General features: G+C 47.9%; 1 protein-coding gene across 6 annotated transcripts in view; it reads right to left on the reverse strand.

Annotated features, from left to right (window-relative positions):
- The window catches only part of LOC139396469 (breast cancer anti-estrogen resistance protein 1-like), a 115,317-nt gene that overhangs the window by 17,609 nt on the left and 70,379 nt on the right, over positions 1-27,329 (reverse strand). For 5 of the 6 annotated variants that reach the window (XM_071143523.1, XM_071143549.1, XM_071143688.1 and 2 more), the window contains 2 exons: positions 19,771-20,421; positions 173-328 (listed from right to left, as the gene is read on the reverse strand). In XM_071143523.1, coding sequence (XP_070999624.1) covers positions 173-328; positions 19,771-20,421 — 807 coding nt within the window. Of the gene's footprint in view, positions 1-172; positions 329-19,770; positions 20,422-20,569; positions 20,630-27,329 lie in introns of those variants that run through there. The other variant, XM_071143787.1, reaches the window with a different exon arrangement.

A 27,329-nucleotide genomic window follows, 5' to 3' on the forward strand; every position in this document is an offset into this window, starting at 1 on the left:
GGACAAGGTAGCACATCTGGTGAACAGGTCAGGGTTCCATAGTCACAGGCAAAACAACATAAACTGGATCAGCAGCACGACCAGGTGGACTGGGGACAGAGACAGCCAGGAGTCATCAGACATGGTCCTAGGGCTCAGGAGAGAGATTATCTGTTTCTAGCTGACTCCTCACCTGCTGGTTGTATTGGCCGTGGGTCGGGGGAACGTCATAGATGTCCTGGGACTGCTGGGATGGAGGCAAGTGTCTGGGGGGGACGTCATACTCATCCTGCTCTGACTTCCCTGTGTCATACACATATACCTGACCCACCCGTGTTGGCACCACCACCTGAGAGATGGAGAGATGGAGAGAGAGAGAGAGAGAGAGAGAGAGAGAGAGAGAGAGAGAGAGAGGGAGGGAGAGATAGAGAGAGATGGAGAGATGGGGGAGAGAGAGAGGAGAGAGGAGAGAGAGAGAGAGAGAGAGAGATGGAGAGAGAGAGAGAGATGTTAGTGAAATGGTCTGTTACAGTATTTTGTCAAATTGATGCATCTTTAAGCCTAATGTGCTTTTCCTCGGTCCAAATGACTCCATCACGTAGACGATTACTGTAGTACGCACATTATATCTACTCAAGACTCAATCATAATGAAATCCCCCTGACCCACAGTGAGGAGTCAACACAGCCTGTGACAGTCTGGATTAACCACAGAGGCAGTAAAAACAGAATGGGGGTCCTGGGGGATCAGTATGGGAACAAGGGCTGTCCTATTGTCTGCCTGTTTACCCACAGTATTATAGTCTCAGGGTTATGTCAACTGTCTGGGCCTGGGAAATGAAAACAGACAGACAGACCGCTATATAGACAACAGCACACTGTCTTTCCATCAATACAGACACACTAACTGGAGCATACCCTCCATCCAAACTAGTACACATTCTCACAGGATATTAAGAATCAAAGCATTAGCATTCCCTATCAGGACCATATCATGTTATATAATCATATGATATTTCCCTGCATCAGTGCTCCTTGGCAGTCTATATCTGAGTTCCTCTGGCTGTGTGTTCGCCTGTGTGTGTGTGGATGTCTCTCCTCTAACTTCCTTTAATCTGGCCCTGCTATCGATCCCCTGCAGACGAGGTCTGTGGAATCACACAGAGAAGGAATGCTGCTATCTCTCTCCCAATCAGGACACTGGGGGAGATCTCTGATGATCTACTCCCAGCTACAGAGATACACTGCTGCCTTCTGATGGGAGAGGAATGTAGCAGTCCAATCACACACACACACACACACACACACACACACACACACACACACACACACACACACACACACACACACACACACACACACACACACACACACACACACACACACACACACACACACACACACACACACACACAACCTTAGAGAAATAATACAATACAAAGCTGCAGCCCTGATACTAACTATACTGAACACACCTCCTGGTACAAGATGGTGGTGCCTAGTGAACCGCACGATAGCACTTAATAGAATCTCATCATATCCAGTCCTCACTAGTGGCTATGGCAACCAGGCAGGTGGGAGTGAGATAGATGCTCTTCAGATATTGAGTGTGCACCAATCAAAGTTTATAAAATGCAGCAATAAATATCTACTTGTGATCAATATGTGAGTTCACATTCAATACAATAAATCCATTGTCCATTTAGATAGACAGAGAAACAAATACACACCGACAAGCTTGCATACACAAATATGCATGAGTACTCGAGCTCCCACAAACACCAGACTTGACTAATTGTTCATTCTACTCCCCTTCTCTGCCTCTCCTTTGTGAAGGGTACCTCAGTAGTCTGCTTGACTGGCATTCAAGAAACCAATCACATTCTTTGCTAATGAAACGCCACAACTCTCCTGGATCCTCTAATAATATTTGCTCTCCCAGTCAGGCTGCCTGCCACTTGAAAGGTGACAGCCCAGCTAAACAGATAATTAAGCCATTGCACATGAAATAAATCTGACAATCTGCCTCTGTTAATATGTCTCCTCCCTGTCCTCACGTCCTGTCTGTATCCTTCCTCCGCCTCTATATGGCTCTATATAACTTCCATTCATTCAGAACCAGTGTCTAAAGAAAGTAGATGTTCTTACCTGACAGCCTATAAGCTGAAATAGGAGTAAGGGAAAACCCCAGAACAAATTGAATCAACTGAACCAAAGTAATATTAGAATGTCTCCCTACACAAAACTCCCTCCCTCCCTCCCTCCCCCTTTTCCATGTCTCTCCCCTCCCATCCTTGTCTTTCCTAGTCTCTCCAGACAGCCTGTTCTCCATGGAGCCAGCCAGTTTCACACACGTTTAAAGCACACAGCAGGTGTTTCATCTAACACATTCCAGGATGATATCTCCCAGCCACCTTGGCAGCCTTCTCTCACACAAAACACTCGCTTTTCTCAATACTCAGATATACTGGAGATCATAACATTTATTGTTTGCTCCTCTTGACCTAAAGACCTTTACTACCACATAGTAACAACAAACCCATTCCTTTGTGGTATAAGGGTGATGAGATGGGATACCCAAGCACAACTGGCAACATGTCATTCTGACTTTATTCATATATATTGCGTTTTATCTGTCATGTTTTGTCCTGTTGACATGAACGTAAACAGCCCACGGAAACATGATCACACATTACACACCAGCAGGTTCCTGGGAGCGTCAGGCTACTTATTGACAGAAGTAAGTGAGAGTCAGATGTCTTTCACGCAGCCTCGCTCTTATTGACAAAGATCCTCCGTGAGCTTTTAATGAGATTAGAAGGAAACATTCTCAGAGTTTTGGTAATTCAACACATGGTAATGAGCCAGCCCTATCAATGCCCTCCTCAGCTGGCCCTTAAAGTCTTCTAATGGTATTGGAGGATCCCTCTGAGGCCCTGAGCTTCATCAGCATAAGTAATGGTGGTCAATAGTGTGAATTATCAAGGAGGAAGACGCTGGAGAGGGGAGAGGATGGGTACATATAGGCTCTGGCTCTTAGCCAAGTCCTCATCAATAGTGTTGAAAGGCTTCTTTCAATGGGAGAGAAGCAGGGGAGTGGGGGGGGGGGGGGGGGGGCACGCCCAGCCGAAAGCTGTCACAACATTCTATCAGGTCATAATGATGATGTCACTGAATTACTTGTAGTTTTTCATGTTGTCTGTCTGTAATTTTTTGTAATAACTTGGTGCTGCCTATCTTGGCCAGGGCGCTCTTGAAAAAGAGATTTGAATCTCAATGAGCCCTTCCTGGTTAAATAAATAAAATAACTGAAAGACGAGGAGCTACATTGGAGCCATTGAGGGTTTAGAACAATGTGGAGCAGTGCTGCTCTGCCCTGAGCCCTCGCTGCTTTACTGGGCTGGCAGCTGGTCACAAGGTACTCTCATGGAGGCTCTGTATGTTGGAACAGGGGTCACCCTGAGGAAAGGAACAGATTGCAGAGCCCCCATCACCACCACCCCACTGCCCCTCTGTTGCCCATGTCCCCCACCAGCCACAGTCCACTGACTCCTAACCCAGCTGACACCATGGTGCAGGCCACCACTCTCCACAGCCAACCCTGTCTGTCTCTCCAGATCGTTTCGGAACACAAGGGTTTGCCAGTCCACCTGCAACAGGCAAGACAAAGAAAAACTTCTCCTGACTCTTGTGACGTGGTCTTTCAAGTGAACCAAGGCTAGACTACGAAGACTAATAACCCATGTATACACACGAGTGTAAAGGGATGAAGAATATGTACATAAAGATATATGAATGAGTGATGGTACAGAACGGCATAGGCAAGATGCAGTAGATGGTATAGAGTACAATATATACATATGAGATGAATAATGTAGGGTATGTAAACAGTATATAAAGTGGCATTGTTTAAAGTGGCTGGTGAAACATTTATTACATCAATTTTTCATTATTAAAGTGGCTGGAGTTGAGTCAGTATGTTGGCAGCAGCCACTCAATGTTAGTGGTGGCTGTTTAACAGTCTGATGGCCTTGAGATAGAAGCTGTTTTTCAGTCTCTCGGTCCCCAGTTTGATGCACCTGTACTGACCTCGCCTTCTGGATGATAGCGGGGTGAACAGGCAGTGGCTCAGGTGGTTGTTGTCCTTGATGATCTTTATGACCTTCCTGTGACATCGGGTGGTGTAGGTGTCCTGGAGGGCAGGTAGTTTGCCCATGGTGATGCGTTGTGCAGACCTCACTACCCTCTGGAGAGCCTTACGGTTGTGGGCGGAGCAGCTGCCGTACCAGGTGGTGATACAGCCCGACAGGATGCTCTCGATTGTGCATCTCTAAAAGTTTGTGAGTACTTTTGGTGACAAGCCGGATTTCTTCAGCCTCCTGAGGTTGAAGAGGCGCTTCTTCACCACACTGTCTGTGTGGGTGGACCATTTCAGTTTGTCCGTGATGTGTACGCCGAGGAACATAAAACTTCCCACCTTCTCCACTACTGTTCCTTCCATGTGGATAGAGGGGTTCTCCCTCTGCTGTTTCCTGAAGTCCACGATCATCTCCTTTGTTTTATTGACGTTGAGTGTAAGGTTATTTTCCTGACACCACACTCCGAGGGCCCTCACCTCCTAGTGTGAGTGTTGCAGCGTTAGTAGAGATCATAGAGATCCTATTCAATTACTAGAGGGCTGTCGTAAACACTCAAAGTTCAAGAACGGGGTGAAAACGGCAGTCATATTGGCAGGGAGAAATCCAAACCAGTCTATTTGGAATGAATGGCATTGAGAGGCATAATCCTGGTTTTACATATGCAGGAAAATAAAAGGTATGTGATATATTTAAGTGATAATGCCAGAGAAGCTGGTGTTTGGAGGATATATTGGCACAGGTGTTGTTATGCCCGAGACGATGTTGACACCGGCTTCGAGGGCATTATCACTTTTATACAACGGGATACCAACATATACACAAATAAAGATTGACATGTTTTCATAAAAAACGTTATTTTAATGAATTTATTTATACTATTTCATCCTTCCACGAGATATAGTCCCGAGACAAATCTAGGGTTGCTACCCAAGCAGGCTGGTCGCTCTTTCTATCGGTTCGGTTGCCATGATGGCTGGCAATGTTCTTATTCCTTTCTTGTTAGTGTAGTGCAGCCAGAATAACAGCAACGTAACTGCATTTGCATTTGTTTAAGCTGTTTTCTAGTGATTTTGGGGGGATGCATCCATAACAATGAGCTGATGATGTGCGATTTCGCCTGGCATAGAACATTTGCTCTCTCGCCAGGACACTGTTCAGAAGAGATAGCCAACTACACAGCTAACACAATCACTTCAAACTAAAGTTGGTATGACAGCAACCTAGCTTCATTTCCTGTTCTTCTATTGATATTTCTTCATATACAGTATATCCATAAAAACTTTGCTGATTCATGATTTCGACTGGCTGAGAAAAGCTGCCAGCCAGTCTGTCCCGTCCCGACTCCCAACACGTTCATTACCGTAGGACAGCTGGAGATTGATTTTCAATATTGAAACAATGTTGCAAATGTCAGAGAGACAGACAGCAAGGTTTATACAAATATCTGCTGTTGAAAACTAAATGTTAGTCTAAAAGAAATGTTAGATAATGTCTAGATGCTTTTTATAGTGGAGATCTAGTACATAAATTGCCTGGCTGGGCTGATGAGACAGTGGATTGTGCAGTCAGATGGAACAGAGTAAATAGGCATTTTAACGTCATAGATTTAGCTGGGGGTAATTTGTGGATTAGACACCGGCTGGAATTAGGTTTTAACCAATCAGCATCCAGGATTAGACTCACTCGTTGTATAACAGAAATGGTGTAATACAATTGTCAACCTAAAACATTGTTGTGTAATTATAAATACAGTTTATATGGGTTTTATACCAATTTTCTGTATAAATAGCTGATAAAATATATGCAAACGGACCATAAATGTCAAAATTGTTGTTTTCTTGGAAAGCTGTGAGTGCTACACCCCGGGTCGGGATTCATGTCATAAGAAGGAATTCCCCTCGACCACACACACAAATTGAGGAAAACAAGCATTCTTTCCCATTGACCCCCATTGTAAAAGAGCCAACTTCGTTGTTGATTTTTTGCTATACAGATATAACAAAACATGCTGAAAAGCTGCTGGGTTGTTCAATATACATGTAACCAGTTTAAAATCCTGACCTACTGTTCACAATGCTCCCACATAGAGAAATAGAACCTGTGAAAAGAGCCCTATGGCTTCAGGCTATATGGTGTGGGAGATTGGAAAATGTGGGGACCCGGTGTCTAAGTAGGCTACACGTAGCTATGTGTGTGGAAAACATTTGGCTGAGGACTGACTACTGGCATATTAGCAGTTCATTTGAACATATTTATGGAATCATTCCTCTAAAAGTGGCTGGCTAGCTAACAAACACAGCTGGCTAGTTAGCTAACAAACACAGCTGGCTAGCTAGCTAACAAACACAGTGCAGATAAATTCTTCAAATTCATATTCTTTTTACATAATATCTTATCACAGCACTGGCAAACCATAGTTGACCAACCCCCTGACCAAAATGGCTGACCTTAATCCCATCATAAGACGGCTCATTCTAGTATTCTAATTCCTAAATCTATTCTATGGTCCTGACTAGGCCATGAATAACAAAGCCCTGAGTGTTTTATCCTAGGGTCAAAGTCCAAACGCTGAGGGGAGTTGAAGTAACTTCACACATATTTTTTTCTTCATGAGGATTAGGAGGCCGACCGTGCAGGAGAATTCCTCCACATACCCCCCCCCCCCACATCTCAGCCTGATGAGGGGCCATCTGTGACCATTCGAGAGATGTGTAGGGGGGACGGAGGACAGGGGGCAGATGATTTTGTACACCAGCTTCAAACAGCAGATGATGACCTCCCCACCAAGCATCTCTCTTCCATGTTATTTTTCCTCATCTTTCCCTAGACATGAGAGACTGGGGCGTGTAACCACTGCCTCACAGCTGCACAGGTTACAGGCTTGATCAGCTGTGATACCAGTGCCGGGCCCAGCACAGCACAGGACATGGCAGGCTGCAGCTGTGTCATAGCAACCCAGCTCCTGGGTCCTCCTCAGTGGTAGAGTGGCGTGGCTGTCAGAGAAGAGTGACCTCATCTACACCACCGCCCACTCAGATCAAGATGGTGAAGAGGGAGAGGGAGGGAGAGATGTAGGCAGTGTGGCTTGGACGCAGTACAGGTCGAACACACAGATCACAGACTACAAGATATAGGACAGGTCAAACACACAGACCACAGACTACAGGATAGGTCAAACACACAGACCACAGACTACAGGTTATAGGACAGGTCAAACACACAGATCACAGACTACAGGATATAGGACAGTTCAAACACACAGATTACAGACTACAGGATATAGGAAGAAGACCCATTCAAATTTGTCCGATAGGTAGTAATTTTATCCTATAAGTATGTGGTAAACTGCATATTTATAAATATATGTGGGGATATTCAAACTGACTACTTCACCTGGATAGAGTAGTGACGAAGGGTTTCAATTCCGAGAATGCTCTTAAATAAGGTCATAATCCTCCCTCAGAACTAGGGTTGTTTAACCTAAAACTTTCCAAGCAGCTGGTGTGTGACCCAGATCAGAACTAATATCCGTCCCAGCCGCAGCAATAAATGGGAGTAGTGCAGTAATGCTTGACTGTAGTGGAGCCCGTGGGGGTGTGGGGGGCTGAGACACTGACGCAGGGTGGGGTGTGTAGATTTACAGCCCCATATCCCTGGTTGCTTGGTCCGGGCTGCAGGATTAATCAGGCACTAATTAACTCCACACTTCTGTCGGAGCTCTCCTGCTGGCCCCTGGCCCCTGGCCCCTGTGTGCCATGTGGCACAGGGGGTCAGCCAGGTGGGCCTGGCAGGACGGAGTACAGAGCTACTGGAGACAGGGAGCGCCCAACAACTAATCCGCAAAGACCCCCTCAACAGCCCCACGGGCCAGGGACACATGCCCCCAAATAGCTGACGTGACTGGGCAGGCTGTGACTGGGCAGGCTGTGACTGGGCAGGCTGTGACTGGGCAGGCTGTGACTGGGCAGGCCGTGACTGGGCAGACCGTGACTGGGCAGGCCGTGACTGGGCAGACCGTGACTGGGCAGGCCGTGACTGGGCAGGCCGTGACTGGCTGGGAGCATCACTCTCTGCAACTCTCTTTCTCTTTCTTTCGCTCTCTCTCAGGGTGTTTTGTCTACAACCCCCATGTAAAATCTCTCTTCAGCATCTCCTGGCAACACCACACATAGGTATGTCTCAAATGGCTTAAATGTTGAAAAAAAAATAGAAAAAAATGTCAGTGACTGTGTCATCGTGGAAACGCAGTGAGAGAGGTCTCCTAGCAGTGGCAGGGTATTAGTCACAGCACCGTTGGATAAGAACAGGAGAATCGTTCACTATCAATCTATTCATCTGTAATTTCTATGGTAGAGAGAGTGTCAAGTGGGAATAGAAATGCTTCCATGTTGTTTGGACTGTGCAATAAGCAGTGTTAGGCTTTGCTTTTTTACATGAATGCACTATTGACACTAGAACAGCCTGAGTTCCCCATCATTTCAAGCTTTATGTATTTCCTGTCTCCTTACTCAAGGTTGGTCCCTTCTATCCCTGACCCTACTGAGAGGACCATGAAAACATCAAAGAGCTAGCCCCTATTAAAGCCATGACCACTAGGTTTACTACTCACTAATAAGGCCAACCTCACACACCACATATAAACACCCATACATGGCTACACACATCCTCACACTAATGACACCACTCAGGAGTCAGGAGTTGGTGTTGAGCTGATGTGGTGCGTGTGTGAACCCTGTGTCCCTCCACTCTGACCTCTAATCTGCCCTCTCTCTCTCTGGCCTTTTGACTCCCCCAGCCCAGAACAAAGATCGCCCCTGGCTCCTGTGATATCCCATCCCTTTGATGAGAAACCACTGGATCACAGAGAGAGAGGCTTCTGGGGATCTGCTTTTTACACTAAGGGGAAGACCCATGTCCCTTGCTAACCCCTTTCTCTTTTCTCGATCCCTCCCCACTATCTGATGTAGGCTTTCTCCATCCCCACTATCTGATGTAGGCTTTCTCCATCCCTCTCCACTATCTGATGTAGGCTTTCCCCATCCCTCCCCACTATTTGATGTAGGCTTTCTCCATCCCTCCCCACTATCTGATGTAGGCTTTCTCCATCCCTCCCCACTATTTGATGTAGGCTTTCCCCATCCCACTCCACTATCTGATGTAGGCTTTCCCCATCCCTCACCACTATTTGATGTAGGCTTTCCCCATCCCTCCCCACTATCTGATGTAGGCTTTCTCCATCCCTCCCCACTATCTGATGTAGGCTTTCTCCATCCCTCTCCACTATCTGATGTAGGCTTTCCCCATCCCTCCCCACTATTTGATGTAGGCTTTCTCCATCCCTCCCCACTATCTGATGTAGGCTTTCTCCATCCCTCCCCACTATCTGATGTAGGCTTTCTCCATCCCTCCCCACTATCTGATGTAGGCTTTCCCCATCCCTCCCCACTATCTGATGTAGGCTTTCCCCATCCCTCCCCACAATCTGATGTAGTCTTTCCCCATCCCTCCCCACTATCTGATGTAGGCTTTACACATCCCTCCCCACTATCTGATGTAGGCTTTCTCCATCCCTCCCCACTATCTGATGTAGGCTTTCCCCATCCCTCCCCACTATCTGATGTAGTTTTTCCCCATCCCTCCCCACTATCTGATGTAGTCTTTACCCATCCCTCCCCACTATCTGATGTAGGCTTTCCCCATCGCTCCCCACTATCTGATGTAGGCTTTCCCCATCCCTCCCCACTATCTGATGTAGGCTTTCCCCATCCCTCCCCACTATCTGATGTAGGCTTTGTGGGGAGGTACTAACAGGACCAGCCCAAAAAGTCTATTCCCATCAGCGCTCCACTGCTCAGGGCAATGTTTCCCCTGTGATTCCCTCTGCACTCCCTCCCTCTCCCTCTGTCTCCCATACTCACTTTCTCTCCCCTTTATCTACAGTATCAGAGCAGACAATGAGTCCACAGTAGGTAATGGAGGGGAGACCTGGCAGGCAAGAAACAAGGCTTTTAAACACACACTCACACACTCACTGACCTCCTTACTCAGACTGCGTCAATCTACAGAGGCAATGTGTGAAACTCAACTTATCCAGAGCAACTTCCATTGAGCAGCAACAGATAGATTGCATATAGATTCACCTGGGTCCATAGTGAGGCTGTACTCTAGACATCCCTCAGTGCTGCTGACCAATGAGCCCACATGCCATGTACTAGAAAAGTGAACTCTGATTCTATAAAGACTAACCCAACCACTTCAGTCCTACTTCCTCCCCACACACTTTTGGGCTTCTAAAGCTCGGGCCCCATTGAGTGGAGGCAGAGCCATCAAAGCTGCATCCCAGCATGAACTCAGGCTGGGGGGGACAGAATTGTTGTATTTATTTATTTTTTATCCTTTATTTAACTAGGCAAGTTAGTTAAGAACAAATTATTATTTACAATGATGGCCTAGGAACAGTGGGTTAACAGCCTTGTTCAGGGGCAGAACGACAGATTTTTGTCAGCTCGGGGATTCGATCTAGCAACCTTTCAGTTACTGGCTCAACGCTCTAACCACCTGCTGCCCCAGAATGGGACTCCAACCACAGCCTCCCACCCCTCCCAGTGTTCCCTTCCCAGAGCACAGCACAGAGCAGCTGGGCAGGGACACTCACATCTGGAGCCTCTGTTTATACACAGTCCCACAACATTCTGAGTGCATAGTGGAGTACTGTGCAGAGATGCTTACTGAGTCACACGCTGCCCAATGCAGTGACCCCCCCCCCCCCCCCAATCCCTGTCACTGCTGGGCAGTACAGTGATGTGGGCTGAATCAGAGGACCTTTTAGAGAAGCACACAATGCAGTGACCCCCCCCCCCCCTCTCCCCCCAATCCCTGTCACTGCTGGGCAGTATAGTGATGTGGGCTGAATCAGAGGACCTTTTAGAGAAGCACACAATGCGGGACACAGTCTTTTAATCTCAGCGCTACGGAGACACGAACCCCAGAGGGCTGCAGAGGACTGCCTACATTAACACAATCAGACAGGAGCGCTTTCTTCATTAGGAGAAGGACTTATCCGCTTACAGAGACAGAGAATGGGAGGGAGAGTGTGGGAGGAGAGATATAGAAGGGGAGTGAAGAAATAAATAAGTGGTAGTGTGATAGTGCATGGCTGGGGTGTGTGGCAGCGCACAGAAGAGCTCCTCTGGCTCCCAGGCTGAAACTAGATGAGGTAAAGCTACAGGGGCCGTGTGGGAGTGAGGCACAGAGAGAGGTAGTGCACACAGGAATGTGTGGTTACAGATAAAGAAGGCCACAAAAGTACAAGCCTGCGAGGCACTAACAGGAACACACAGTAGCCGTCTCATCTCTATGGATGAGCTCATTTCTGCTCTTCGGACCGGCAGCTGCTTTTAGACTGTTGCTCTAGCCTGCGGGAGAGTGACTCCTCGGCTGTACATCCATCCATCTCTCTCTGTTCCCTGCCCGCATTCCCTCTCCTCACATCATCCATCACAAGCGCGCACACAGACACACGTGTATCTAGTATATTTATGTGCTAAATAGGCAACAGCACGCAGCCATTTCTTTAGCAGGTCACACACACCTTCATTCTCTCTCCCCTGATGCCTCACCCACCCCCATCTTCCCTCCCTCACTCCACGAAGAAACCTTCCCCAACAAGCCTGCCTGCTCCTGCAGATAAGCCCCCCCTTCTCCTCCCTACATTTCAAGTGAGCGCCCGCCAGGTCTCTTTAAACACTCATGAGATTACACATTTACTTTCAGAGCAGGCAGCCCACAAAACCACCAATAGAATCTCAATCTCCCACCTTTTTCTACAGGTGCAGTGCAGAGGGGAGGAGAGGAGCTGAGTCCCATAGCAGATGTGCTGTTAGCCCCCGGCTGCCAGGCTCCTTATCACAGCGTCTCTCACCTGCACACAGGGTCATTAGAGGCTGCAGGTGATAAGAAGGCTTGGATCTACCTCGATGGCCCTAATCAAAGGAGCCCAGGCTCAAACAGATCGCTCTTCAACTCCACCTCTCCACCAACCGTCAGCCTCACACAATGCAGTGAGTTCTGCTTTGAACATGTCAGTCACAGACACACACTGTACTTTGAAATAATTTGTAGACAGTAGCAGGAGAGAAGGTTGTAAAAGATCACGTGGTAGCTCCAGTCCCAGTGGAGTCTGTCATTCCTCCTCAATGTCTGAGTGGTGCAACTCTCAAGCCCCTGTCAGCTTAGCATTTAGCACATATCAGGAAATCAGTGGATTCTCCTATAGACATACAGGAGCCAGGTCATGACCTCTTATAGCAGCCCTGCTAAAGGTACTGAGGGAGATAGCAAAGAGTCTGGATGAAATATATCCTTTCTGATTAATTGGGTTTCAGAGGCAGAGAGTACAGTGGTGTTTTCAGCTCTAACACAGCTGGGTGTTTACTGAGGCCACTCAGGTTCTGTCTTCTCTTTCAGATGGGAAGAGGACAGATAGACAGCGGTGAATTGTTGACTTGTTTGTTTCTCTGGCTGGGCTAAGCAGTTGCCATGGTTTGAATGAGAGGTGGGGGTTGTTTTTGAGTGGCTACGTGGCATACCAATGCAGCATAAATGGATTAGGTAGAAAACTGAAAAACACTGAGTCGGTCCGAGAGTGGTGGCTGAGAGAATGGAGAGGACAAGGACAGGGGGGCTGAGAGAATGGAGAGGACGAGGACAGGGGGGCTGAGTGAATGGAGAGGACGAGGACAAGGGGGCTGAGTGAATGGAGAGGACGAGGACATTGGGGGCTGAGTGAATGGAGAGGACGAGGACAGGGGGGGCTGAGAGAATGGAGAGGACGAGGACAGGGAAGGCTGAGCGAATAGAGAGGACGAGGACAGGGGGGCTGAGTGAATGGAGAGGACGAGGACATTGGGGGCTGAGTGAATGGAGAGGACGAGGACAAGGGGGCTGAGTGAATGGAGAGGACAAGGACATTGGGGGCTGAGTGAATGGAGAGGACGAGGACAGGGGGGGCTGAGAGAATGGAGAGGACGAGGACAGGGAAGGCTGAGCGAATAGAGAGGACGAGGACAGGGGAGCTGAGAGAATGGAGAGGACGAGGACAGGGGGGGCTGAGTGAATGGAGAGGACGAGGACAGGGGGGCTGAGAGAATGGAGAGGAAGAGGACAGGGAAGGCTGAGCGAATAGAGAGGACGAGGACAGGGGGGGCTGAGAGAATGGAGAGGACGAGGACAGGGGGGGCTGAGAGAATGGAGAGGACGAGGACAGGGAAGGCTGAGCGAATGGAGAGGACAAGGACAGGGGGGGCTGAGCGAATGGAGAGGACGAGGACAGGGGGGGGCTGAGAGAATGGAGAGGACGAGGACATGGGGGGCTGATGAGGGAAGGAGGGAGAGAATTCCAGGCTCTTGAAGGAGTGTGCCAGGGCCACACCCATTCAAAAGACATCCTCTTTGATGTAAGGCCTGCTAACCAATCACAGTTGTTCCAGCTGCTGCTTGGCCTTCCGCAACCCACTCCCACCTCCTGCCCCCGTCTCCCATCCCCTGTCCCCAGGCCTGGACCAGGCTTGGCTGGCACAGCTGACTGGGATCAGGGTGCCCCCCTGCCAGTCTGGGGAAGGCTCGTCGTACCAACTGGGTATTTTACCAACCTCCTCACCTCTCCAACCTGCTCAACTGTTGCCGGTTCATCTAAGGAAAAGGCTGAGGTGGTCAGCACACAAAATCAAGCAGCATAACAATCTAACACTAGTGGCATGGGTCTAGAGTAAGATTCTGAGTGTGTGTTATTGCTTTACATTTACAGACAAGCTGTGTTGTCTTCCTGCTTATCAGATGTTTGCCAAGTGTAACTGTCTTTGTACTAGTCTCTACCTCCTCCAGTTGAGCAGCAGAGGATGCTGAGACAATGCCGGTGTTTTCCCTCATTCCCTAATTAGTCTTCATCCCAGTGTGTGTGTGTGTGTGTTGGCTCAGTGTCCAAGGGGGGCGGAATGGAAGGGTTCACCTCGGGTTACAAGGACAAGTACTAACAATACAGGTCATTAATTCAAGGTAAATATGTGCAAAACATAACCTGCACAACACAGCCTTAAGAGGGAATTACTTTGACAACAATCTCTACCACTGGACCTTCAGATCTCTCCATATTTATAATGTTTTACTGTGGGACTGTGGTGAGATACAGGATTTTCACTTGTATTACTCCCTACTAGTTGTACTTGCTCTCCTCCCGCTCTACTTCCTGTACTGCCTGCTGTTGGGATGACACTATATGACAGTTAGAGAGTTCCACCAGACTGAGGCAGCACTCTAGAATCAGCCAACATTTGGAAACACTCTGCTCTGGGCTGGAGTGTGAACTCTGTTGGGAGTCCTCTGTCTTATCACCGGGCGGGAGCTCCTCATCGGCCCGTCCACTGTTTCTCTGTGAGCCCTGGCCTTGGACTCCTCTCTGATCCCTTTCTCTTATGTCCCCTCAATCCAAATGTCACGTGAGTTTGTTTTGTCTTCAAATCACTCCCTCTTTCTACAGCTGGTGTTCTCCTCTCGTTTTCAGATTGTTTTGAAGTTGCACCCATACATCATTGGGGATAGGACATAGGTTTAACACACTCACAGCAAGGGAACACAAAGGCAATGTTTGTTTTGTCAGATACTACTGTTTAACTCTCTGTTCCTTCTCTTTGTGAGCGTCTGTACTTCTGTATCTGACAGATAGCTGGCCTTATTGAGAGGCAGATCTCAACCATGCAGAGGCCCATCTCTAGCCCCCTCTGTGAAGGACAAAGCCCTGTGGTCATGCCTCGTAGACATACCTGCTGTGGGATGAGAGGAGAGGCCACAGAGATCCCATACTGTATCTGTGTTCTAATTCCCTTTCTATGGCAGCAGCAGACAGGTTTAAAGGCCGACCTGCAGACCTACCGTACGTTAGATTCAGTATTTTGCCATTAAAAACACGTCACACTGTGCGATGTCCCCAAATTAAAATATTGATATCAACCTGGCCAGATTGTACGGTTTGCTTCAGTTCTGTCGTCACATTCTGCAACTATTTACATCAGCCAACATAGGCTACATCAACTGTGTCATCGCATTCTGCAACTAGTTACATCAGCCGACATAGGCTACATCAACTGTGTTATCACATTCTGCAACTATTTACATCAGCCGACATAGGCTACATCAACTGTGTTATCACATTCTGCAACTATTTACATCAGTCGACATAGGCTACATCAACTGTGTTATCACATTCTGCAACTATTTACATCAGCCGACATAGGCTACATCAACTGTGTCATCACATTCTGCAACTATTTACATCAGTCGACATAGGCTACATCAACTGTGTCATCACATTCTGCAACTATTTACATCAGTCGACATAGGCTACATCAACTGTGTTATCACATTCTGCAACTATTTACATCAGCCGACATAGGCTACATCAACTGTGTCATCACATTCTGCAACTATTTACATCAGTCGACATAGGCTACATCAACTGTGTCATCACATTCTGCAACTATTTACATCAGTCGACATAGGCTACATCAAATCAAATCAAATCAAATTTTATTTGTCACATACACATGGTTAGCAGATGTTAATGCGAGTGTAGCGAAATGCTTGTGCTTCTAGTTCCGACAATGCAGTAATAACCAACAAGTAATCTAACTAACAATTCCAAAACTACTGTCTTGTACACAGTGTGAGGGGATAAAGAATATGTACATAAGGATATATGAATGAGTGATGGTACAGAGCAGCATAGTCAAGATACAGTAGATGGTATCGAGTACAGTATGAGATGAGATGTGTATGTAAACAAAGTGGCATAGTTAAAGTGGCTAGTGATACATGTATTACATAAGGATACAGTCGATGATATAGAGTACAGTATATACGTATGCATATGAGATGAATAATGTAGGGTAAGTAACATTATATAAGGTAGCATTGTTTAAAGTGGCTAGTGATATATTTACATCATTTCCCATCAATTCCCATTATTAAAGTGGCTGGAGTTGAGTCAGTGTCAGTGTGTTGGCAGCAGCCACTCAATGTTAGTGGTGGCTGTTTAACAGTCTGATGGCCTTGAGATAGAAGCTGTTTTTCAGTCTCTCGGTCCCAGCTTTGATGCACCTGTATTGAACTCGCCTTGGTGGTTGATGTCCTTGATGATCTTTATGGCCTTCCTGTGACATCGGGTGGTGTAGGTGTCCTGGAGGGCAGGTAGTTTGCCCCCGGTGATGCGTTGTGCAGACCTCACTACCCTCTGGAGAGCCTTACGGTTGAGGGCGGAGCAGTTGCCGTACCAGGCGGTGATACAGCCCGCCAGGATGCTCTCGATTGTGCATCTGTAGAAGTTTGTGAGTGCTTTTGGTGACAAGCCGAATTTCTTCAGCCTCCTGAGGTTGAAGAGGCGCTGCTGCGCCTTCTTCACAATGCTGTCTGTGTGAGTGGACCAATTCAGTTTGTCTGTGATGTGTATGCCGAGGAACTTAAAACTTGCTACCCTCTCCACTACTGTTCCATCGATGTGGATAGGGGGGTGTTCCCTCTGCTGTTTCCTGAAGTCCACAATCATCTCCTTAGTTTTGTTGACGTTGAGTGTGAGGTTATTTTCCTGACACCACACTCCGAGGGCCCTCACCTCCTCCCTGTAGGCCGTCTCGTCGTTGTTGGTAATCAAGCCTACCACTGTTGTGTCGTCCGCAAACTTGATGATTGAGTTGGAGGCGTGCGTGGCCACGCAGTCGTGGGTGAACAGGGAGTACAGGAGAGGGCTCAGAACGCACCCTTGTGGGGCCCCAGTGTTGAGGATCAGCGGGGAGGAGATGTTGTTGCCTACCCTCACCACCTGGGGGCGGCCCGTCAGGAAGTCCAGTACCCAGTTGCACAGGGCGGGGTCGAGACCCAGGGTCTCGAGCTTGATGACGAGCTTGGAGGGTACTATGGTGTTGAATCATCAACTGTGTTATCACATTCTGCAACCATTTACATCAGCCGACATAGGCTACATCAACTGTGTTATCACATTCTGCAACTAGTTACATCAGTCGACATAGGCTACATCAACTGTGTTATCACATTCTGCAACTATTTACATCAGTCGACATAGGCTACATCAACTGTGTTATCACATTCTGCAACTATTTACATCAGTCGACATAGGCTACATCAACTGTGTCATCACATTCTGCAACTATTTACATCAGTCGACATAGGCTACATCAACTGTGTTATCACATTCTGCAACTATTTACATCAGTCGACATAGGCTACATCAACTGCAGTGGTCTATTTGACCCGCGCAGGTACCAGCACTGTGAGTGTAGTGATTTCCGAAAAACTGAAAATATCCATGTTAGAAATAGTTTTTACATACAAACTCAGAATCAACTGGGCGCATTTGAAAAAGAGACCTAGGTAACACTATGTCTTCCCTAATAAAATAAAGGTCAAATATATGTATATATGTATATCATAATCATTGGCTTCCCCAAAATAACATGGTCGCTGTGGAAGAACGTGTATTTTGATTGGTGAGTTTGTGCGTCATGTAAACAGGATTACTAGTGAAATGTTTCTTCTTGCAAAGCATTAATCAAACTATTATATTAGTCTGACTATTCACAATAATCGTATTCTTATGTGCATATTCAAGTGCCGGCCTTGTTCCTATTGGTCAGTCACCGGGATCGGCTCGTAGCACCAGCCATAAACACGATACAGGCTAAACATTTGTCAGAGCCTACGACTGAACGTAGCGGTACCTAATCGGCAGACCTAGACCCTGTCACACTGAACGTAGCGGTACCTAATCGGCAGACCTAGACCCTGTCACACTGAACGTAGCGGTACCTAATCGGCAGACCTAGACCCTGTCACACTGAACGTAGCGGTACCTAATCGGCAGACCTAGACCCTGTCACACTGAACGTAGCGGTACCTAATCGGCAGACCTAGACGCTGTCACACTGAACGTAGCGGTACCTAATCGGCAGACCTAGACCCTGTCACACTGAACGTAGCGGTACCTAATCGGCAGACCTAGACCCTGTCACACTGAACGTAGCGGTACCTAATCGGCAGACCTAGACCCTGTCACACTGAACGTAGCGGTACCTAATCGGCAGACCTAGACCCTGTCACACTGAACGTAGCGGTACCTAATCGGCAGACCTAGACCCTGTCACACTGAACGAGCCAAGACGTCCAACAATCGTTAATGACCTAAGAATTTGCCCCATGAAGTGGACATTTTGTCTGAGACGGGAAAATCGTTGCATAATATGCCTAAAACCGTAAGTCTGTGGGGACTTAAGACGGTGAGACATCTCATGTGATACGCCCCTTCCTGCAGGGACCAGGTGCACCTTGCTGCTGCCGCCCAATCACTCCTCCATCATCATCATCACACTTCACTTCCAGCGCTGCTCTCACACATGGCTCAGTGCTCTAAGGCAGGCCTGGGGGGCACTCCCTGGAGAATACCAGCCACAACAAACTGTACTGTTACTGTTACCGCACTGGCTGGTACTGGTACCCCCCTTCCAGCCTGCTGCCTAACAGAGCAAAATGCTTACTCACCCAACCCCAGCAGATAGATACCTGAATTATTTTAAAAAACATTCTTTATTCCAATATATGTCCCCCTCTCCTCTCCCCATCCCCCTCTCCACTCCCCATCCCCCCTATCCTCTCCCCCCTCTCCTCTCCCCATCCCACCTCTCCTCTCCCCATCCCCTCCCTCCTCTCCTCTCCCCATCCCTCCTCTCCTCTCCCCATCCCTCCTCTCCCCATCCCCCCTCTCCTCTCCCCATCCCCCTCTCCTCTCCCCATCCCCTTCTCCTCTCCCCACCCCCCTCTCCTCTCCCCATCCCCTTCTCCTCCCCCCTCCCCCCTCTCCTCTCCCCATCCCCCCTCTCCTCTCCTCTCCCCATCCCCCCTCTCCTCTCCCCATCACCCTCTCCTCTCCCCATCCCCCCTCTCCTCTCCTCTCCTCTCCCCATCCCCCATCCCCCCTCTGCTCTCCTCTCCCCATCCCCCTCTGCTCTCTGCTCTCCCCATCCCTCCTCTGCTCTCCCCATCCCCCCTCTCCTCTCCACATCCCTCCTCTCCTCTCCCCATCCCCCCTCTCCTCTCCCCATCCCTCCTCTCCTCTCCCCATCCCTCCTCTCCTCATCCCCCCTCTCCTCTCCCCATCCCTCCTCTCCTCTCCCCATCCCCCCTCTCCTCTCCCCATCCCTCCTCTCCTCTCCCCATCCCTCCTCTCCTCTCCCCATCCCCCCTCTGCTCTCCCCATCCCTCCTCTCCCCATCCCCCCTCTCCCCTCTGCTCTCCCCATCCCTCCCTCCTCTCCTCTCCCCATCCCCCCTCTCTTCTCCTGAGGCTTTGAAAATGACATGGAGCCTTGAGCTGTTGTTGAGAGTGAGAACAACAGACAGAGGAAGTGAGGGAGAAACAATAACAGGATACCAAACATGCTCAGATACCAAACATATCCCAACCAGGATGAGGTCAGATGACAATGAGAGCCTAAACTAGCTATTGTGGACCTAAATGTCTAACAAGTCTGTATTTAAGATTTTAGAGGAACGTGTTTGTTGTGTAATGTGCAATATTTTTCAAAACAGACTTACCTTTCCTAGAGGTTTGGAGGAGTCCCAGCTCCTCTTCTCTATGGAGGGGGGGATCTGGTAGATGTCCTGAGTCTGGTTCAGTGAGGGGGGAACCTGGTAGATATCCTGCCTAGGACCAGGCCCTCCTGCTGAGGGAGGCACCTGATAGATGTCCTGAACAGGAGCGTGGAACTTCTTCTGGGAGAGCATGGGGGCCTTGGGTGGGGCTTGGGGGCCCATGGGTATCTGGTACAGGCTTGAAGAAGGCAGCTTGCCATGGTTGGGGGGCATCATGTAGATGCTGTCAGGTAGGGCGGGGACAGGCCCAGGGTTGGAGAAGGCAGGGTGCATGGCTGTGTACTGGGAGGAGGGGGACGGCTTGCAGTAGGCACTCTGCGGGGGGAAGGCCAGCTGGCTCTGGCTCTGGGCAGGGCCAGGTTGGGAGGCATGGGGGAGTGGAGACTGCTGCTGCCCAGCCTTGTCATACATGCCCACCAGGATCTTGAGGCGGTTTCCAGGGACGATGCCCTGGCGTCCATGCAGAGAGCAGAGCCACCAGCCATCCAGACCCTGGGTGTCCCGCTCCAGTACCGTCATGATGTCCCCTTTCCGGAAGGACAGCTCGTCTGGAGACTCAGCCACATTGTCGTACAGGGCCTTGGCCAGAACGTTCTGCAGAAAAAAGGAGAGAGGGTTAGTTAATTATTCCTTTACAGACAAGCTGTGTTGTCTTTAATTGATTGGATACCCGGAGTTTGTTGAACAAAGTTCCAGATGTTATACTCGGTTGTAGTACCCTTCAGTGAGAAAGAACACTTACTTCCATAATGTTAGACTGTCAAATTCCCTAGTGCCAGGGCAGGCTGACTCCATATACCAGACTCAATACCTTCCAGGACAGTTAGATAACTATAAAACAAAGCTGACACCTAACAGCACAGGCTCCATCTGCCAGCCCAGAGCAAACACAGCCACCCACTCACTATGGGATGCTTTGAAAATAAACCAATATTTGGAGTGCCCCCCTGACCGGTATCCCCTCCCTCCCCTAGTACAGAGTGGTAAGACAAGTCTGGCATGGGGCTCTCTCTCTCTCTCTCTCTCTCTCTCTCTCTCTCTCTCTCTCTCTCTCTCTCTCTCTCTCTCTCTCTCTCTCTCTCTCTCTCTCTCTCTCTCTCTCTCTCTCTCTCTCTCTCTCTCTCTCTCTCTCTCTCTCTCTCTCTCTCTCTCTCTCTCTCTCTCTCTCTCTCTCTCTCTCTCTCTCTCTCTCTCTCTCTCTCTCTCTCTCTCTCTCTCTCCCTCCCTCCCTCCCTCCCTCCCTCTCTCTCTCTCTCTCTCTCTCTCTCTCCCTCCCCCACCCTAGCTACACCTGATTGGTTAATTGTGAGGTGCCTCCACTTTCTGATTTATTGCCTGGCTTCTCGTTGTCCACCTTAGTCCATATGTGTGTTTATTAAGAGAGGGAGAGTCAATGTTGCCTATACCAGAGGGGCCTCTCATTCCTTGCCACTATTAATCTGTCTATTCAGCACCCAGGCCTCTATCAAAGAGCAATGCCACACAGGGCACAGGGCTGATCATTTACGACCGAGAGAGCTACAGCTCTGTCTCCCGCCCTCCTGCCCATGGCTATCTCCCTCCCCAGCCCAGATGGACTATCACTGGGATGAGGATGTTTGTGACCAGCCTGACAGGGTGTGGGGACAGGGTTCCATGCAGTGGAGATAGTGTCTATCTGTTCACAGTGTGGTTATTAATACGGTCAGCAGAGGTTCCCCTGTCTAAAACCCATTATGACACATCCTGACCTGACTATCTCTGTCGTTCTCCCCATTATAGATACACAGACATAGACACATGCACATGCAGCATAAATAAATCATATATATTTCCCATATTCTTTGTGCTGCCTGAATCACAGCCAGATAAAACATGTACCACCCCCACCACGGCCAGTACAGGTGTGTGGGTAAAACCACTGAGGAAGCCAAGCCAGTAAAACGTGTACCACCCCCACCACGGCCAGTAGAGGTGTGTGGGTAAAACCACTGAGGAAGCCAAGCCAGTAAAACATGTACCACCCCCACCACGGCCAGTAGAGGTGTGTGGATAAAACCACTGAGGAAGCCAAGCCAGTAAAACGTGTACCACCCCCACCACGGCCAGTAGAGGTGTGTGGATAAAACCACTGAAGAAGCCAAGCCAGTAAAACATGTACCACCCCCACCACGGCCAGTAGAGGTGTGTGGGTAAAACCACTGAGGAAGCCAAGCCAGTAAAACATGTACCACCCCCACCACGGCCAGTAGAGGTGTGTGGGTAAAACCACTGAAGAAGCCAAGCCAGTAAAACATGTACCACCCCCACCACGGCCAGTAGAGGTGTGTGGGTAAAACCACTGAAGAAGCCAAGCCAGTAAAACATGTACCACCCCCACCACGGCCAGTAGAGGTGTGTGGGTAAAACCACTGAAGAAGCCAAGCCAGTAAAACATGTACCACCCCCACCACGGCCAGTAGAGGTGTGTGGGTAAAACCACTGAAGAAGCCAAGCCAGTAAAACATGTACCACACCCACCACGGCCAGTAGAGGTGTGTGGGTAAAACCACTGAGGAAGCCAAGCCAGTAAAACATGTACCACCCCCACCACGGCCAGTAGAGGTGTGTGGGTAAAACCACTGAAGAAGCCAAGCCAGTAAAACGTGTACCACCCCCACCACGGCCAGTAGAGGTGTGTGGGTAAAACCACTGGTGAAGCCAAGCCAGTAAAACGTGTACCACCCCCACCACGGCCAGTAGAGGTGTGTGGGTAAAACCACTGAGGAAGCCAAGCCAGTAAAACATGTACCACCCCCACCACGGCCAGTAGAGGTGTGTGGGTAAAACCACTGAGGAAGCCAAGCCAGTAAAATGTGTACCACCCCCACCACGGCCAGTAGAGGTGTGTGGGTAAAACCACTAAGGAAGCCAAGCCAGTAAAACATGTACCACCCCCACCACGGCCAGTAGAGGTGTGTGGATAAAACCACTGAAGAAGCCAAGCCAGTAAAACATGTACCACCCCCACCACGGCCAGTAGAGGTGTGTGGGTAAAACCACTGAGGAAGCCAAGCCAGTAAAACATGTACCACCCCCACCACGGCCAGTAGAGGTGTGTGGGTAAAACCACTGAAGAAGCCAAGCCAGTAAAACATGTACCACCCCCACCACGGCCAGTAGAGGTGTGTGGGTAAAACCATTGAGGAAGCCAAGCCAGTAAAACGTGTACCACCCCCACCACGGCCAGTAGAGGTGTGTGGGTAAAACCACTGAGGAAGCCAAGCCAGTAAAACGTGTACCACCCCCACCACGGCCAGTAGAGGTGTGTGGGTAAAACCACTGAGGAAGCCAAGCCAGTAAAACGTGTACCACCCCCACCACGGCCAGTAGAGGTGTGTGGGTAAAACCACTGAGGAAGCCAAGCCAGTAAAACGTGTACCACCCCCACCACGGCCAGTAGAGGTGTGTGGGTAAAACCACTGAGGAAGCCAAGCCAGTAAAAAGCCATATTACAACCTATGTTGTGATAATTGCATTGTTTGCTCTATATCCCATTCATTCATACACCAGCGTGATATACAATAAGGCTGAGACAACAAACAGACAACAGTCACAGCTGCTACTGCAGAATAAAGTCAACTACACATACGTTTGTTTCATCACAAAACCGGGGAGGAACATCTGTTTGTTCAAGTCCACAAAGCAAATATTACACCTAACAAACAGTTATGACCTTCAGCATGGTCAAGCAAGTTAATGTTTGACAGTTTACTAAACAACTACTGATTTAGAACCACAGAGTTACCGCAAGTCAGCACAAAGACAACAGGAGCACTGCCTCTGCTATTCCAGGACCACTTCAAACATCATCAATTTAACAAGGCTATATATGCTTAGTTTAATACACTGAAAACAAACTTAAAGATAACAAAAACTATTTAGTCCAACCAAGGTTTTCTTACAAATGTCCTTGTTTTCCATGAAAACATACATGAAATTAGTTGCAAAAATAATAGGAAATATAGTCAAGACGTTGACAAGGTTATAAATAATTATTTTTAATTTAAATAATAATTGTGTCCTTCAAACTTTGCATTCGTCAAAGAATCCTCCATTTGCAGCAATTACAGCCTTGTAGACATTGGCATTCTAGTTGTCAATTTGTTGAGTTAATCTGAAGAGATTTCACCCCATGCTTCCTGAAGCACCTCCCACAAGTTGGATTGGCTTGATGTGCACTTCTTACGTACCATACGGTCAAGCTGCTCCCACAACAGCTCAATAGGGTTGAGATCTGGTGACTGTGCTGGCCACTCCATTATAGACAGAACACCAGCTGACTGCTTCTTCCCTAAAAAGTTATTGTCTAGTTTGGAGCTGTGCTTTGGGTCATTGTTCTGTTGTAGGAGGAAATTGGCTCCAATTAAGAGCCATCCACGGGGTATGGCATGGCGTTGCAAAATGGAGTGAAAGCCTTCCTTCTTCAAGATCCCTTTTACCCTGTACAAATCTCCCACTTTACCACCACCAAAGCATCCCCAGACCATCACATTACCTCCACCATGCTTGACAGATGGCGTCAAGCACTCCTCCAGCATCTTTTCATTTTTTCTGCGTCTCACGAATGTTCTTCTTTGTGATCCGAACACGTCAAACTTAGATTAGTCTGTCCGTAACACTTTTTTTCCAATCTTCCTCTGTTCAGTGTCTGTGTTCTTTTGCCCATCTTAATATTTTATTTTTATTGGCCAGTCTGAGATATGGCTTTTTCTTTGCAACTCTGCCTAGAAGGCCAGCATCCCGGAGTCGCCTCTTCACTGTTGATGTTGAGACTGGTGCTTTGCGGGTACTATTTAATGAAGCTGCCAGTTGAGGACTTGTGAGGCGTCTGTTTCTCAAACGAGACACTCTAATGTTCTCTTGCTCAGTTGTACACTGGGGCCTCCCACTCCTATTTCTATTCTGGTTAGGGCCAGTTTGCGCTGTTCTGTCAAGGGAGTAGTACACAGCGTTGTACGAGAGCTTCAGTTTCTTGGAAACTTCTTGCATGGAATAGCCTTAATTTCTCAGAACTAGAATAGACTGACGAGTTTTCAGAATAAAGTTATTTGTTTCTGGCCATTTTGAGCCTGTAATCAAACTCACAAATGCTGATGCTTCAGATACTCAACTAGTCTAAAGACCAGTTTAATTGCTTCTTTAATCAGGACAACAGTTTCTAATGATCAATTAGCCTTTTAAAATGATCAACTTGGATTAGTTAACACAACGTGCCATTGGAACAGAGGAGTGATGGTTGCTGATAATGGTCCTCTACGCCTATGTAGATATTAAATTACAAGTCAGCCGTTTCCAGCTACAATAGTTATTTACAACATTAACAATGTCTACACTGTATTTCTGATCAATTTGATGTTATTTTAATGGAAAAAACATTTTGAAGTGACCATAAACTTTTGAACCGGAGTGTATGTGGCTGTCCATAGTACTGATTTCTGTGTGTGTGTGTGTGTGTGTGTGTGTGTGTGTGTGTGTGTGTGCGTGCAGGTATAATATATAATACAATTAAGTTGACACACCCTACTTGTAGACTAGTTGAACACCAATGCCATCCTCCTCTCTTTCATGTTGGTTCAATTTTAGTTTCGTTTTTAACCCTAACTTCCTGGTATGGGAACAATGCACCAGCTAAGTTAACTAGTTAACGTGAGCCTACTAGACTACATATTGAACTTCAGTCGTCTCAGACCAGTGGCACAATATATTCATTTATGGTTAGATCAGAATCGGCGTCATAATCATTGCCTGTACAGAGAATTAAGTCAAAACCACAAGTCCAAATCCACTTCTCCATCCATGGCCTAGGAAAGGGACGATTTAGCAAACTAGCTACTACAGGACATGAAATCAACAGACACGTTTGTCTGACAAGGATGACGTTTCGCTTAGGCTGTGATTTGATTGGTGTGAAGCCAATTCAGACTGGTCTACATTGAGAGGAGTTTTGCTGTTGCCAGGACAACCAACAGTTGAGCTCAGCTCAACGCTGATTGGCTAATTATTTTATCATATTTTATCAAGGGAGGCCAAATGCTTGATGGCATCAATCCATCAAATGCTACAGCGGCAACATGTCATGCTATTTTGTTCCAGACAGCATCAGATACATGGTCTATACATACTGAGACAGAGGGGCACTGTTTCACTGTCCAGACAGCATCAGATACATGGTCTATACATACTGAGACAGATGGGCACTGTTTCACTGTCCAGACAGCATCAGATACATGGTCTATACATACTGAGACAGAGGGGCACTGTTTCACTGTCCAGACAGCATCAGATACATGGTCTATACATACTGAGACAGAGGGGCACTGTTTCACTGTCCAGACAGCATCAGATACATGGTCTATACATACTGAGACAGATGGGCACTGTTTCACTGTCCAGACAGCATCAGATACATGGTCTATACATACTGAGACAGAGGGGGCACTGTTTCACTGTCCAGACAGCATCAGATACATGGTCTATACATACTGAGACAGATGGGCACTGTTTCACTGTCCAGACAGCATCAGATACATGGTCTATACATACTGAGACAGAGGAGGCGCTGTTTCACTGTCCAGACAGCATCAGATACATGGTCTATACATACTGAGACAGAGGGGCACTGTTTCACTGTTCAGACAGCATCAGATACATGGTCTATACATACTGAGACAGATGGGCACTGTTTCACTGTCCAGACAGCATCAGATACATGGTCTATACATACTGAGACAGAGGGGCACTGTTTCACTGTCCAGACAGCATCAGATACATGGTCTATACATACTGAGACAGAGGGGCACTGTTTCACTGTCCAGACAGCATCAGATACATGGTCTATACATACTGAGACAGAGGGGCACTGTTTCACTGTCCAGACAGCATCAGATACATGGTCTATACATACTGAGACAGAGGGGTCTGTTCCCCTCGATCTCATCATTTCTCCATTGAGATTCACCCACTTGCAAATTGACGGAAAAGAGAAAGATAAATTATGTTATAATTGTAAAACATAAAAAGATTGGTCAAATATTTGGGGAAGCCTGGCTTCCCTAGCCATCCATGCATACACTCCATTGACTCCGGCACCTTGTTAGTCTCATGATGAGATATCAAACACTCCTGGTTCCCTGTTCCACTGCCAGAACAGACCCTGGGTTGCCTACTCTCTGTGTGCCAGATATGGCCAATTATAGACATGTGCAATTACTGTGCTATTACAATACCCAGAAAGTAATGCCTATGTTAATGTTCAGATGTTTCCCTATATGTAGTCAACGTAAGGAATCAGGATTGTCCCAGTGCTAAGTGAGGGCTGCTGTGCTGTGATCTGTCTGCGTCATGTGTATTCAGGGATTGAGTGTATTGGGGTGGTGATGAATGCAGTGCTGTGTGTTGGTCTAGTGGAGGGACAGTCAGGGCCTATCTCCCAGTCACAGCCCTCTGATGAATAGCCTGCTTGTCCTGGGAGAGGGACGACT

This window comes from Oncorhynchus clarkii, chromosome 1 (assembly GCF_045791955.1).
Source record: "Oncorhynchus clarkii lewisi isolate Uvic-CL-2024 chromosome 1, UVic_Ocla_1.0, whole genome shotgun sequence".
NCBI classification, from domain to species: Eukaryota; Metazoa; Chordata; class Actinopteri; order Salmoniformes; family Salmonidae; genus Oncorhynchus; species Oncorhynchus clarkii.